Raw genomic sequence first — 16193 nt, 5'->3', positions numbered from 1 at the left:
CAGCTGCTCATACAAATGTTTATTGTATATCCCTGACTAGGATGATTGTAAAGGGGATGAGATAGGCTGGAGGGAGGGGAGAGCCTGAGGGGAATATAGTCTCACAGTCTCCTAGGGGAGCTGTGCAAAGCGAAAGGGTACTTGTTTGGAAGCCAGAGGGAAAGCAGAAGAGAACCAAGCAGAAATCCAGCGATCCCTCCTGGGCCTGAGGAAGAAGGGCCGCAGGGGGTGCTGTATTCAAAATGCTAGGATGTTTATTAATAACTATAATTCCCTAAGGAACTGGAAGCACCCTCAAGGTCCACCCAGAGGGGACTTGCTACATGGGAAACGTGCAGTTCTGAATAGCATGCAGATGTGAAAAAGAGCAAGTCCCTATACGTAGTTATGAAAAGATGTGTGAGTTATTTATGGAATACCTACTGTTGGCACTGTGCTAGATGCTAGGGTGCCAGAGGTGGAGGGAACAGTGTCTGCCTCCCAGAGAGAACCCCATCTGCATCCCTTTATCTTGGCCTTTGTGATTTGCCTCCACCAGTCTCTCCCTCATTTCCCATTACTCCCAGATTGCCAACTTCTCCAGGATCTGCTGTGTCTGAAAGCCTGTACCAAGTGTTGCAGGGGCTAGTTCTTCTCCTTGGAACACTGATTTCTCCACCGCTGCCTCCCGAGTCTTTAGCCTGACCAAACCCTCCTTGGCCTTCTTACTTGACTTAGTAAGTTGGTGTTCAGTGATGCCAAGACCTGTGTGACCCCAGCCTAGAGCTTTCCTCCCACTTTGTACCTTGGAAAGGCCTAGGTGTCCCCTACTGCTCCTTTCATTCCCTCAGTATTTTTGCCAGTTGATTTGTCTAAGCACATTCTAGAATCTTTTTATCAAGTTCTATATGGCATCTTCTAGTTGTTTTCATTGGAATGGTGTTATATCTATAAATTTACATGGGGAAAATTTTTCCATTCTTGCTGTATTTGGCCCTCCCACCCAGAAGTTTGGTATCACTTTCTATTTATTCACATCTTTTTTCTTCTTTTCTCCTATTTGTGGCTTATAATTTTTATATTTCTTGAAATCTAAATCTGTAGCACTGTGCTGATACCCAGGGAATACCTGCAGTATCTTTTTTTGACACCACCTCTGACACCAAATGTGTCATTTTTCCACACCAGTTCTCCAATTTTCCAACGCCAACTCTGTGTCCAACAATTCACAACTACCCAGAGTTAGTGCAGACCCCCACAGGTTAAGGGCTTAGTCCCATAAGACTTACCCTCAGTTCAGATGCCAGCTGAAAATGGGGTTACCAGTCTACCCACACTTCTTCCAGGCTGACTATAAATTTGGGGTTCCTATAGACTGTTTATCCCCCAAAATTCATATGTTGGAACCTAACCACCAATGTGATCGTATTAAGAGGTGAGGCTTTGGGGAGATAATTAGGTCATGAATAGGATTAGGGTCCTTATAGAAGAGGCCTCAGAGAGCTCCCTCACCCCCTCTACCATGTGAGGACACAGAGAGAAGGTGGCCATCTATGAACCAGGAAGTGGGCCCTCACCTGAACCTGTCCATGCTGGCACTCTGATCTTGGACTTCCAGTCTCCAGAACTGTGAGAACTAAATGTCTATTGTTTATAAGCCACCCAGTCTATATAATATTCTGTAACAGCATCCTGAACAGACTAAGACAGGAGTCATGAGCATGGAGGTGTTATTCAAAGCCTTGAAAATGGAAACTATGAGAAGTGGTCCAAAGACTGAGGCCCGGAACACTTCTTCCTTTAGAGGCCAGGGAGAAGAGGTGGAGCAAGTAGATGAAGCTGAGGAGGAGCAGCCAGTGAGCCGGGAGAAGAGGGAGAGCCCTGGGGATACTGGAAGCCAAGCGAAGAATGAGCTTCAGAGAGGAGGAGAGCAACTGTGACAAGTACATCAATGAAGGATGCTGAGAACTGGCCACTGGATTTAGCAGCGTGGTGGTCACTGGTAACCTTGATAAGCTATTTTGGTGGAATGGACTGGAGAGTGAATGGGAAGTGTCTTAGTCTGTTCAGGCTCCTACAACAAAATACCATGTGCATCTCATTCAGTGTCCACTTCCTCTACACACAAAATGTAAACTCAATGAGGACAGGAGCCAGGTCTGAGTTTCTCCCTTTCATGTCCCTAATGCCTAGATGGGGGCCTTGTACCAAGTAGGTGCTCAATAAGTATCTCTTGAAATAATGAACAAGTGACTAAGACACAGGGCAGGAACTCTCAGTGTTTATCCTCTAATTGACCAAAGCATTTAGGCAAGAAAAAATTAAATAAGTAATGGAGCTTCTTTTGGCAGGTGCTGAGGGAGGTACATCTCTGTACCCAGCACCTAGCTCGGGGCCTGGCGCACAGTGAAAGCTCAGAGAATGTTGCTAGCTGAATAAGCATTACCTCTTATATCTGCACGTACTCCTCACATTGGTGGTGATCTCATCAAGTCCCATGGCTTTAAGTGTCATCTGTAATCTGATGACTCCCCAAATTATAGGTCTAACCTGGACCTCTTCCCAGAACTCATATATCCAACTGCATATTTGACATTTCCACTTGGAATGTCTAATAGGCATCTCAAACTAACATAGCCAAAACAACTTTTTGTTTCTCTTTTGGCCAGCCTTCCCTATCTCAATCCATTCTTCTCATTGTTCAGGCCACAAGTCTTGGAGTCATACTTAACTCCTCTCTTTCCCCCACACCCTGCATTCAATTAATCAGCAAATCTGTCAGCTCCACCTCCAGAATATATCCAGAATCCAACCGCCTCTCATCCTACCTTTGCTGTTACTGTCCTGGTCCAAGCCACCATCACCTCTCACCTGGACTGTTGCAGTAGCCTCTTCCTGGCCTCTCTGCTCCCACTGGCTTCCCCACACTCTATCCTCCACCCAATAGCCAGGTCATCAAGTCTTGGCTCAAATGGCACCTTCTCAGAGAGACCTGCCTGGAAACCTCTATTTAAGACAAGATCTCTCACTCTGTCCCCTTTGGTTCCCTTAGTCTATTTTTATCCATTGAACTTAGCAGGGTCAGACATATTTTTGCTTACCTATTATCTTTATTCTCTTGTTAGAATGTAAGTCCCATGAAGAAGGGATTTTGCCAGTTTTGTTCTCTTGTGGATCCTTAATAGGGTTCTGATCACCAATTACAATGGAGTTTCCCTCACACCAACAAGCAATTCTCTGGACACCAGCTGGGTGTCCTACAATTCAACTCAGTTCTGATACCATCTACCTGGAGATGACATCAGATTCCACTGTCAAGGGTTCAGTCCTACAAGACTGCCCCCTCCCCCAACTTCAGAAGCCAGTTGCAAGCCCAGGTTGTTACCTGTACTTTTGACCAACTGACTATAAGTCAGAGGTGCCCACGACCCCCTCCTTAAGTTCAATTAATTTGCTAGAGCAGCTCACAGAACTCAGAGAAATATTTTACTTACTAAATCACTGTTTGTTTGTTTGCTTGTTTGTTTTAAACATCTTTATTGGAGTATAATTGCTTTAAATCACTGGTTTATTATGAAAGGCTGTAACTCAGGAACAGCCAGATGGTAGAGACACAAGGTATGGGGAAAGAGTGGGGGGCTTTCATGTCTTCTGCAGCGCACCGCCCTTCCTGAACCTCCATGTGTTTACCAACCTGGAAGCTCTCTGAACACCGTCCTTTTGGGTTTTTATGGAGGCTTTATTACATAGGCATGATTGATTAAATCATTGGTCATTGGTAATTGAACTCACTCTCCAGCCCCTCTTCCCACCTCAGGGGCCAGAGGTGGGACTGAAAGTTCTAAGCCTTTAATCTCATGGTTGGCTCCACTGACAACCAGCCCCACCTTAGGTGCTTTCCAAAAGTCAGCTCATCAGCAGAAACCCAGTTGTGGTGGGAAGGGGCTTGTTATGAATAACAAAACACTCATTTCACCTTTATAGCTCTGAAGTGATTTCAGGAACTGAGGACAAGAGACCAAATGTTATAACAAAAGATGATCCCATTGCTCCTGTTACATTTATATATAACAAGATATATAAAATATGTTTATAATAATATATATTTCTTATCATAAATTGTAATGTCACAATCCCCAGCACGCAGAACAGTGACTGACATCTGGTTCTCTCTCAGCAATCATGAATGAAGGTCTGAATGAACTCTTGAGTTCTGGAGAGTCAGGTTTTCTTCTAGTCAGTGCCTAAGAATGGAGATGCTGGAAATTAGATACCAACTGCTTGTTCCTTTGTCTGGGGCCCTAGAATAATTGAGATTTAACTTGGGGCCACTTTGCATATAATTAAAGAGTGACAGCAAGGTCACCTAGTGAGTCAGAGGGGGCTCCTAGAGCAGACTCCAGTCCTGCCTCCTAGTCTATGCAGGAGGGAACTTGTTCTGTAATTGTTGGACATCCCATCCCTTTGTCTGTAAGTAAGCCCGCCTGCCCTGTGGTCCTTACACAGGGCTGTGAATCTGGGATCTGTGGCATTCAGACTCATCCTAGATTATTTATTTATTTATTTTTTGGCCACACCGCTTGGTTTGTAGGATCTTAATCCCTCGACTAGGGATTGAACCTGCGTCCTCAGCAGTGAGACCTCTGAGTCCTAACCACTGGACTGCCAGGGAAGTCCCATCCTAGATTTATTTAGGGCACTGGTTCTCAACTAGGGGGCAATTTCACCCTCCAGCAGACATTTGACACTGTCTGCAGACTTATTTATTTATTTATCTTTGGCTGTGGGCTCTAAGTTCCCTGACCAGTGATTGAGCCCAGGCCCTCCGCAGTGAAAGTACAGAGTCCTAACCACTCGACTGCTAGGGAATTCCCTGTCTGGAGACATTTTTGGTTAATAACTGGGTGTGCGGTGCAATTGGCATCCAGTGGGTAGAGGCTAGGGATGCTGTTAAACATCGTTCAATGCACAGAACAGTCCCCCAGCAGAAAACTTTCTGGTCCAAAACGTTGGTTCTGAGGTTGAAGAATCCTGGTTTAGGGTACCATTAATGATAATTGGTAGCCAGCATCATTGACCTTTGCCATGTGCCAAGTCCTATACCACCTACTTTATATGCACCACCTCAATCTCCAAATTGTCCTTGAGAAACAAGGACTATTACAATCCCCATTCTACAGGTGAGGAAACTGAGGTTCAGAGAGGTAGAGTCACTTACCTAAGGTCAGATACCTTAGTAGGGGCAGGGTAAGGCTGCACACCCAGGTCCGCCTGGCTTCAAAGTCTGTGCTTTTAGGCTCTTCTCTGGATTTTCTGCTTACTGATTGGGAGCTGAGGGGGCCCACTAGGCCTCTCTGGACGTGCCTGAATTTATCTGCTGCACCCCCGGACAGGGGGCTGAGCAATCAGGCTTCGGAGGTATCTGTCCATTCAGGCGAAGCTTGGCTATGGACCAGAGGGAAGCTTTTTCTTCCCTGAGTTGTCCCAGTCTGTCTGGCCTCACTCTCCCTGCACTGCAGTACAGTACTTGGCTCCACAACTCAGTTCCCCTGCCAGCCCCAGGCTAGTGCCAGCCCTTCTCCATGGGAAGAAAGCTTCTAGATTCAGACCTAGGCCTTGCACACTCTCCCACTGAGCCTCTCCTTTCTGTACAGGAGTTCTTGAATCAACCCTGGGGACTGCAAGGTCACATTCCTCACACTTCCTTTCAGGTAAGGGAGGGCTGGAGCTGCTAGGTTGGTGACAGAACTCATGGTCCAAGAAAGTGCTTGAGGTCCCAGAAAATCTTGGAAAGTGATTGCTGGACAGGGCTGGGAACAGTGCAGTCCTGGGCCAGTGGCAGGGTGCAGGCTGTGGCTTTTTCTATCTTGTTTTGGGACCTCCAGTTCCTGCAAGAAATCCCTCAGTGTGCTTGTGAACAAACCCAAAGGGCTTTCTGAGGGCCCTGGGAAAGTATGATGGCTAAAGTACAAAGAATTTGTTCAGGGAAGATCAAGACAGTCAAGGACAAATCTGGGGTCAAATTTGAGAGGAAACAACCTGAATTAGTTTGAAAAATCCATTCTTTCTTCAGTCCATCTATCCATCCATTCATCTATCCATCCATTCATCCATCCATCCAACATATATTTAGGGAGCTCCCACCAGGAGCCACGGTTGCTGAGAGTCTCCGGGGACACACATCATCTCCCTTTGTCTGGGGAGGTGAGGCAGCTCAGAGGTTTCATCGACCACGTAAGTCTGTACAGTCAGACAGAGCAGGGTTCAAATTCCAGCCTTGTCATTCCTAGCAATGTGACTTTAGGCAAGGGACCTCACCTCTCCGCACCTCATTTTTCCTCATCTATGTAATGGAGAGATCAACAGCTCTTAACATCCACCTTATAGAGTTGTGAGAAGTCAAGGAGATAATGTGTCCCACATGCTTAGTACATAGTAAGTTCTCAGTACATAACAGCAGTAGCTACCTTCTTTTGGACCTTGGCTAGGTCTTTTTTTTTTGGGCTGCACCACGCAGCATGCAGGATCTTAGTTCCCCGACCAGGGATCGAACCCGTACCCCCTGCAGTGGAAGCATGGAGTCTTAACCACTGGACCACCAGGGAAGTCCCTGGCTAGGTCTTTAGATGCATTAATTAATATAAACCTTGCCACCACCCTACAATGAAGGTATTATCTCCATTTAAAAATCGGGAACCTATACCTCTGAGAGGCTAACTCGTAGGAGGGCACACAACTTAGGTTTTTCCCAAGTCTGTCTCATTCCAAAGCCTATGATTTCAGAAGCTTTGCCTCCCTCTCATGATGATTTCCAGTAATAAGAATAGAAAATATATGTTTTCAGGCTCAGAAGGGTTCTCAAGAAAACTTAGCAGCTAGGAGTGGAATATAGTGAGTTGCCCAGACATGTGATGCTACAGAACCCAATTGATGGGCCAATTCAGTGGGACCTGGTGAGGGAATCTTGCATTCATTCCAAGAGTATAGGTTATTCTAGAGCAATTGTTCTTTATCCTCCTTGGGTTCTGAATCCCTCTGTGCCTCTGATGAAAGGTATAGATCCTCTCCCTGGAAAAATGCCTGTGAGCACAGCACACATCTTGTGCATAACTCCTGGGGACTTGTAAAACCTTCGCAATCCATCCACCGGACCCCCTTTAAGAGCCCTCCGCTAGGGCAGCGTTTCCCAAGTGTGGGACACATATCACTGGCGGGGTCCCAGATCAGTTTAGCAATATGAGGGCAAAACGTTTTATATTATAATATTTGTTTATATTTTATGGTTACCTTCTATTTATGATAAATGAGACTAGTTTTCTGTTTATGGTAATAATATAAATTTGCCTTTTAAAAATGCTTATTAAAAATAGGGAGTTTAATTAAAGAAAAATATTGGAGAAATAATAGTAGAGGTAGGGTGCAGGTATGGCAAAAACCATGAGGACGATTTGGGAAATGTCTCTGGGGTTTCTCCTTGGTGGAGTCATGGTGGGTTTACTTTAGCGTCATCTGAATTTCCAGAGGACCCTGGAAATTACTTATTTTGGGCTCTCTACGTTGATTGCATGGTTCCGATCCACCAAAAATGCTGTTGAGTCTCCACTTTCTTACCTTCCCATGGAATTCCCCTAGTGCCTATGATGAGCTGAACCCTCCCTGCTGCCAATCAAAACTACACCAGATACTGTCCTCATGCAGATCTAAGTGCAAGCATTTTGGTGCCATACCCATTCATTTATTCAGCAAACACCATGTGCCAAGTAGCAAGCATAGGCCATGATCCATTCACGCCCAGAAAGTGTGAAATCCCCAGCACCCAAGGGTAAAGCCAACTTGTCTGAGGTGATGGAAAGAGCACTAGATTTGGAGTCAAACAGACCAGGATCTTAGAAATCTGGTTCCATAGCCGCACGGCTTGCAGAATCTTAGTTCCCCAACTAGGGATTGAACCCATGCCCTCGGCAGTGAGAGCTCGGAATCCTAACCACTAGACCACCAGGGAATTCCATGACATCACTTCTGATACTGTGTTTGTTTGTTTTTCTAACACCAAATACTTATTTTTCCACATCAATTCTCCAACATCCACTGGGTGTCCAACAATTCAGCTCTGACGCTGACTCCCAGAGTTAGCACAGACCCACAGGCTAAAGGCACAGACCCACAAGACTGCAAATGGGGTGCCCACGTTACCCTCACCATGCCCAGCTGACTATAAATTTGGGTTCCCACAACCACTTCCTCAGGCTTGATAATTCTCTAGAATGACTCACAGAACTTAGAAAAGTACTCTACTTACTATTACAGATTTATTATAAAGGATGCAACTCAGGAACAGCCAAATAGAGGAGATGCATAAGGCAAAAGGTATTGGGGGGTGGGGGGATGCAGAGTTTCAATGTCCTCTCAGGGTGCACCACCTGCACAGCACTTTATAGTTTTGGAGTTGTTATGGAGAATTTGTTACATGGGCATGGCCACTGGGGATTGAACTCAATCTCCAGCCCCTTTCCCCTCCCAGGAGGTCAGGAGATGGGGAAGGTAGGGGAAGGGGACATGGGTAGGAATAGGGGGCTGAAAGTTTCAACCCTCTAATCATATGGTTGTTTCCTCTGATGACCAGCTATCTAGATATCTGAAACTATCTGTATATCTGAAGGCATCTTGCCTCCCTCCTCACAAAGAGTCACCTCGTTACCTAAACTCCAGCGTAGTTGATAGAGACTCATTATGATAACAAAAGATTCTCTTATAACTCAAATAATTTCAAGGGTTTAAGAGCTCTGTGCCTGGATCTTTGGACAAAGACCAAATACATACATATATATATATATATATATATATATATATATATATATGTTCTATTATACTTCTTTGAGTCTGTCTTCTGGTTACAAAAAGAGAGTATTCAGCTGAATAAAAGATTGCCAACTGGAGGCCCATAGGCCATATCTAGACTGCACTGTGTTTTAAGAAATGAATTGGTGACCAACATTAAAATGATGATATTTCCCGTAAAAATAATTCAGATTTCTGGTCTCTCTAGAAAATCAGATGATTTTAGCAACACTGGGTCAACAATCCCAAATGGCAACATCTGCCTGGGCACCTTTTAAAGGGCTTTTCTAGGGACTTCCCTGGTGGTGCAGTGGTTAAGAATCCACCTGCCAATGCACGGGACACGGGTTCAAGCCCTGGTCCGGGAAGATCCCACACGCCATGGAGCAACTAAGCCTGTACGACACAACTACTGAGCCTGCACTCTAGAGCCCGTGAGCCACAACTACTGAGCCCACATGCCACAACTACTGACGCCCGCACCTATAGCCCGTGCTCTGCAACAGAGAAGCCACCGCAAAGGGAAGCCCGCACACCGCAACGAAGAGTAGCCCCCACTCGCCACAACTAGAGGAAGGCTACGTGCAGCAACAAAGACCCAACGCAGCCCAAAATAAATAAATACTTTTTTTAAAAAAAGGGCTTTTCTATTTGTCACAGTCCCCTCCACTCCCTATTGTACCACCTACCTCACCTCACTCATTAATGTTACCTGCTGGGCTCCTGTACTTCTAAAGCCCTTTCAAACCCCCAAACCCATGATATTGGAAAGATTAGGTTACTCTTGACTAGAAACTCCTTGAGGATGGGGCTGTAACTGACTCTGGGTATATATTTCAAGCATCCAAATCCTGAACAGACATTTCATTTACAACTAGCGGATATTTATTACCTGCCTCACTGTGCAATAAGCAGATAGGAAGTGAGAAATGATTCTGCAAAAATAAGTGGTAACAGAATGAAAAAGACCGTTGGTTCCTAGAAATAATATCCCCAAAATGTCTCTTGGGGTTAAACACAGGCCAGAAAATCATAAGTTTCTTTTTTTTTTTTAATATTTATTATTTATTTGGCTGCATCAGGTCTTAGTTGCTGCGTGCAGGATCTTTGTTGGGGCATGCATGATCTTTAGTTGCAGCACACGGGATCTTTTAGTTGCGGCATGTGGGCTCTCGTTCCCCGACCAGGGATCGAACCCAGGCCCCCTGCACTAGGAACACGAAGTCTTTATTATTTTTATTTATTTATTTATTTATTTATGGCTGTGTTAGGTCTTCCTTGCTGCACGCGGGCTTTCTTTAGTTGCGGCGAGCAGGGGCTGCTCTTTGTTGTGGTGCACGGGCTTCTCATTGCAGTGGCTTCTCTTGTCGCGGAGCACGGGCTCTAGGCGTGTGGGCTTCAGTAGTTGTGGCACGTGGGCTCAGTACTTATGGTTCACAGGCTCTAGAGCGCAGGCTCAGTAGTTGTGTCGCACGGGCTTAGTTGCTCTGCGGCATGTGGGATCTTCCTGGACCAGGGCTCGAACCTGTGTTCCCTGCATTGGCAGGTGGATTCTTAACCACTGCGCCACCGGGGAAGCCTGGGAACACAAAGTCTTAACCACTGGACCACTAGGGAAGTCCCAGCATGAGTTTTTGATAGTGCTCTTACTTCACTTTTTAAATATTTATTTATTTACTTATGGCTGCGTTGTGTCTTCGTTGCTGCGCGCAGGCTTTCTCTAGTTGCGACCAGTGGGGGCTACCCTTCGCTGCGGTGTGTGGGCTTCTCACTGTGGTGGCTTCTCTTTGTTGCGGAGCATGGGCTCTAGGCTCGCGGGCTCAGTAGTTGTGGCGCAGGGGCTTAGTTGTTCCATGGCATGTGGGATCTTCCCAGACCAGGGATCGAACCCATGTCCCCTGCATTGATAGATGGATTCTTAACCACTGCGCCACCAGGGAAGTCCCACTTTTTTAAAAAAAAAATTATTTATTTATTTATGCTGTGCCTGGTCTTAGTTTCTGTGTGTGGGATCTTCGTTGTGGCATGTGGACTTCTTGGTTGCCGCATGCATGCGGGACCTAGTTCCCCGATCAGGTATAAAACCTAGGCGCCCTGCATTGGGAGCATGGAGTCTTACCCACTGGACCACCAGGGAGGTCCCTCTTCCTTCACTTTTAAAGAAAATAATTAGGTCAAGAGCTGGTTGAGATGAGCAGCAAACACAGAAGATGCTCGGGAAGGCAGGTGCTACAAATGGAGAAAAACCTACAGGCATTTATCGAGCAAAATCCTCTTATTTGTTAGAAAACCTTAACATCATCCTGTCCCAAACTCCTTTTCTTCAAAGTTATTAATAAGAAAAAGGCACACTGTCTCCTCAGCTAAATGTATTAAAGTAATATTGAAGTTAAGAGAATGGACTTTAGGGTCATCCAGACCTGGAATTTTTTCCTTTATTAACAGCTTGACCTTGTGAAAGTCAATTTCCTAATCTGTAAACTGGGGACATAAGACCTGGAATTCTTAATTCAATGCATATCTAAGTCAGTGCATGCTATGTGGCAGATGCTGGATTCGATGATGAAGATGCAGCAGTGATGAAGACAGGCAGGGACAAGTAGACAATAACTGAGCAAATAAATACATGAGATAATTCATGTGAATTTATTCTGAAAGAGTAAATGAGGCAAGTACAATGGAGGAAATAAAAAAGTTACTTCAGTAGAGAGTAACTGAAGTGTGGTGGTAGGGGGTAAGTAGAGATGATTCTTTAGGGAAGGAGGCATCTGAGCTCAAATCTAAATGAGCAGAAGTTATGCCAGGAGGGAGATGGGAGGAAAGGGGTCCCAGGCACAGCTGTTGTGAGGAGCAACTGAGTAAGTGCCAAGCACTTGGTGATAGGCAACCACTCAATACACAGCTGCTGTTCATATGACCTCATCCCCTTTAACGACTCTCAGCTCCTTCTGTTCAAACAAGGAGAAGCTGGCCAAGCCATAGATCAGAGGGTTTAAAACTATATACACTACCAAATGTAAGGTAGATAGCTAGTGGGAAGCAGCCGCATAGCACAGGGATATCAGCTCGGTGCTTTATGACCGCCTGGAGGGGTGGGATAGGGAGGGTGGGAGAGAGGGAGATGCAAGAGGGAAGAGATATGGGAACATATGTATATGTATAACTAATTTACTTGGTTATAAAGCAGAAACTAACACACCATTGTAAAGCAATTATACCCCAATAAAGATGTTAAAAAAAAACTATATACATGAAAAGTAAAGGCCCCCAAGAGAGATTCAGGTTCTGGCATCATCGTTAGATTCCACAGTTCTGAATCCAAGTCAGCAAGTCAGGTAGAAGCACTAACCCAGACTCACTCCTGTTGCCAATACAACTTCTTCCCCAACAGCAACTCTGTGTAGAACTACTTTAACTCCTCCAACCCATAATCCCACCACTGGAAACCTGAAACTGGGAAAAGTCTCTTAATTTGATTTAATTGATATGCATATGTTGTACCGGAGTTTCTCATTATTCCCAGCTGGTTTCTCTTTGGCATTGTGTGCCTCTGATCAAATTGTAAGGGGCTCTGGATTAATGAGAGTGGGTGGTCAAGTAGAAACAGGCAGAAATGTAAACAGAAAGCTTCTGGTTACATGATTAAACTGATAACTTGTTTATGCAAGTTCAAAAACACATTTTAGGTATTTAAGGGTTGGTTGTTCAAAACCTTGCCATGACTCTTGGGACAGTTCCATAAATTGACAGCCATCGGTAAGATTCTTCCAACCCTTACTATGTGCCACAAGTTGTGCTGAGAACTTCAAATGCACTAGTTTATTTAATACGCCCAGCATGCCTATGAAGTGGTTTCCTTTTATATTTAATCCCTTTACAGATTAGAAAACTGAGGTTCAAACAGCTAGTAAAATGACAGGGCTAGGATTTAAATATTTAAATCCACATCTGATCCTGCTCCCCAACCCCACCCCAAGTCCTTGCTTTTTTATCCACTTAGTGGTTAGTCTCCCTAAACCAGAGGAAATACCTCTAAGGGATGCCATTCTATTCATTAGGGCACCTCCGCCCTAGAGGTAAATCCCCACCAAGAAACTCCCACACAGGAAAGACTGCCTCATCTGAGCAAGAAGCCCCACCCTGGACACACACTACCGGATCAGCACTCCCAAATCCACCCGGAGGGCTCCCCACCCCCTTAAATGAGGTCTGCATTGCCCAGCAGGGAGACCTCACTCTTGGGGATAATCTCTTAATTCATAAGGAAACCCTCTCCCATTTCTGAGGACCTCTGACACCCGCACTCCCATATTTCAGAGGAGGTCCGGCTGCATAATTTGCATGGCCCAATGCAATATGAAAATGTGGCGTCCCTTGTATTAAAAAAAAATACGAATTTCAACAATGAGACAGCAGAGCATTAAACCAAATCCTGGGTCTCCTCTTCTGCGACTGCACGGATCACTTGCCCACGAAGCCAGCCCTGCTTAAGAGATACCCTTCTAGTGAAGCGATTGGCTACCTCAGTCAGAAAGGGTAAATCCTTCCGACCTGGGATGGGAGGAAGGGACGTGGGATACCCAACTTCCAAAGACAATACTTATTCGAGAACACACTCTGGGACAATCTCCGTAAATTTGGAATCACTTCTCTTGACCTGGGCGGAAGCTTCCTTCGCACCTCTCTAGCCGCTGGGCGGTCCTCGCGACCCCACCCCAGCACCGCCTTCGGGGTGTTTGGGCTCATCTCGTGCGGCCCATTGCCGGGGCAACCGACGCCGAGAGCGGTGCATTGTGGTCTGCAACAAAATGCAGGAGAAAGATCCTGAGGGAACCATTGAGTCCATGGGCCAATGGGAGAGTTCTGGGAGCTGTGTCAAGCCAATAGGGACGTTCGGTGGGGGGCGGGGCCGGCGGGAGCAGGGCGGGGCTTAGGTACTAGGCGGCGGCGGGTGGCGTGGGGCTCCATAGATGCGCCACGGCTTTAGTAGGGACCGTTCGTCTCGACCGGTCTGAGCCTCGCCAGCCCCTCCCCCAGGAGACCATTGCAGTCGGCCAGCCCTTGCTCTTTGGTGAGAGACTCGGGGGGGTTCCACTATCTGGCTTCGTCCCCTGCCGGACTTATCCCGCCGTTCGGTCCGCGCGGCCCGCGCTTCCTGATAAGTGGGGTGGGGGGTCGTCCCGGGGTGGCGTGGGGCGGGCGGAGCGGGCCGGGGAAGCTGGCGCCTCGCAGGCGCAGCCCATACCCCAACTCCTCACCATTTGCCCGGGCCTCGCCCCCCCAGGTAACCATGTGTGACCGAAAGGCCGTGATCAAAAATGCCGATATGTCGGAGGAGATGCAACAGGACTCGGTGGAGTGTGCTACTCAGGCATTGGAGAAGTATAATATAGAGAAGGACATTGCGGCCCATATCAAGAAGGTGAGGACAGGGCGCGGGCGTGGGGTTTCGGGCAGTTTGCGCTCAGCTGGGGCGAGTCACAACTTAGTTCCTTCTCGATCCTGCGTCCCCCGAGCAATGGCAGAGATACTTGGGGGGCACGCAAAGTAGCGCGGGTGTAGAGGTTTCCAGAAAAGGACGCAAATGAATTTTGCGCTTCTCTTGAAGATCGGCCCCTCAGCGTTCGAAGTTTTTTTTTTTTTTTAATTACCCAGCTCCACGGGGAAAGCGCCACCTAGTAACGGTTTCTAGGATCAGGCAGCAGCGGTTCCCCCCCTTCTGCATGATTGCTGCGCCCAGGATCCATCTGGGTGCTCGAGAGGGGGTAGCTGCGTGGGTGTTTCCAGCAGGGCCGAAGGGAGATCTTGCCAGCCTTCAGTGGGGAGTCAGTCGGCAGTTGAGGGAAAGTGGGTGGTAGTGAGGGCTGGGTACTAGGTTGGGGGATTGGTAAATGGCAGTCTGTAGAAAGCTGGCAGGCCTGCCAACTTTTCGAGCTATGTTTTCTAGAAGGGAAGGAAGCTGGCAGCCTAAGCCGTGGGAGGGTTCTAGTCGAGAATGAGAAGATGAAAGACTTCGGATGGAGCAGAAATAAATACCTTTTTGACAGAGGCAGCAGCAGTGCGTTGGTCTAGTTTGTAAGAATTTTATTCCCCTTAATCTAAAAGACGTTCTTGCTGTGTACAATACAATAGTAGCCAAATTTTGCCAAACTCACCAGAGACTTGTAGTACTTTCATAGAGAAGGACTAGCTTTGGCCCCTGCCTAGAGCTACCCAGTGAAACCTAGAGCCTCTGGGGGTGGGGAAAATAGGGAAAAGTTGTTACTGCAGTTTGCTCTCCTTGAGGACCAGGTGGTAGATTAGCACTGTTAGGATAGATGTGGGAAGAAGGGCTATTGACAGAAAGATAAAATTTGCCCAGGTAGCTGTCAGGTTCTGCTTCCAGCATTCTTTTTATAGGGACAGTGGAGTGCCAAGTGTCTTGTCCGTTTAAATTTTGATCCACAGCGGTTTAGAAGCTCATTGAGGCTTTGTTCTTTTGGAAGTCTTTTGTTTCAATAATACTGAAATGAGTTATAGTGGGGGTATTTTGGGCTAAATATTTACTATTTTCTTGGCTTTTGTAGGTGCATGTCGTACAATAGGAGGATAGTTTAGTTCTGTTTAAAAACTAGAGGATAAACTAGAACTGATGTCACCTGCTGTTAATGAATAAGAATATTCTAGAAGTTATGAAGGTGTAATTGCCATGATAACAAAGCGCTCTGTCTCTGAGGTTGCCCTTTCTGACTTTTACCTCCCCAGCCCCCATTCCCAGCTTAGCTCAGATTGCAAGTATGTTTGCATTAATGCACCATGTAGGCGATTTGGAGCTGAGGAACATTCTTTCATTCTAAGAATTTGCAGATGCTGACGTTCCTTCTTTCTGCTCTGCTTATCTAGGAGGCAAACTCTGACCTCTGGTTTAGCACTAAAATTCTGTGTTCTTTTTCTCCTCCCCTTCCCCCAGGAGTTTGACAAGAAATACAACCCCACCTGGCACTGCATCGTGGGGAGGAACTTCGGTAGTTATGTGACACATGAAACCAAACACTTCATCTACTTCTACCTGGGCCAAGTGGCCATTCTCCTGTTCAAATCTGGTTAAAAGCATGGACTGTGCCACACCCAGTGATCCATCCAAAAACAAGGACTGCAGCCTAAATTCCAAACACCAGAGACTGAAATCTTCAGCCTTGCCTAAGGGAACACCTCGATCTTTATTGTGTTGTTTTGTACAGGGCATTCTCTGTACTAGGTTGTTGTGGTTATAAAGCAATTAGCAAAACAGCTTACATTTGTATTTATTTTCTATTCCATACCTCTCTGTCCCATGTTTTTTCTCTTCAAAATCCATTCCTTTAAAGAAATAAATGTGTTGGAGAAGTGTGCGTTAA

At 46.2% G+C, this 16193-nt stretch overlaps 1 protein-coding gene across 1 annotated transcript; it reads left to right on the top strand.

Moving 5' to 3' along the window:
* The first annotated feature begins 13740 nt into the window (after positions 1-13740).
* Positions 13741-16193, top strand: DYNLL1 (dynein light chain LC8-type 1). Its single transcript, XM_065889713.1, has 3 exons — positions 13741-13888; positions 14102-14239; positions 15767-16193. The coding sequence occupies exons 2-3, from the start codon at positions 14108-14110 to the stop codon at positions 15902-15904; spliced, it is 270 nt and encodes an 89-aa protein (XP_065745785.1). The 5' UTR covers positions 13741-13888; positions 14102-14107; the 3' UTR covers positions 15905-16193.

The sequence above is a fragment of the Phocoena phocoena genome, chromosome 13, assembly GCF_963924675.1.
Source record: "Phocoena phocoena chromosome 13, mPhoPho1.1, whole genome shotgun sequence".
Taxonomy (NCBI): Eukaryota; Metazoa; Chordata; class Mammalia; order Artiodactyla; family Phocoenidae; genus Phocoena; species Phocoena phocoena.
The sequence above is the reverse complement of the archived record's forward strand: the minus strand, read 5'-3'. Positions and strand labels throughout refer to the sequence as shown.

What these genes read in the sequence shown, in the direction of transcription:
- DYNLL1 (XM_065889713.1), top strand. Translation starts at nt 14,108, where the DNA reads ATGTGTGACCGAAAGGCCGTGATCAAAAATGCCGATATGTCGGAGGAG. An exon ending in TTGCGGCCCATATCAAGAAG is followed by an intron (nt 14,240 to 15,766) that starts GTGAGGACAGGG and finishes CCCTTCCCCCAG; the next exon opens with GAGTTTGACAAGAAATACAA.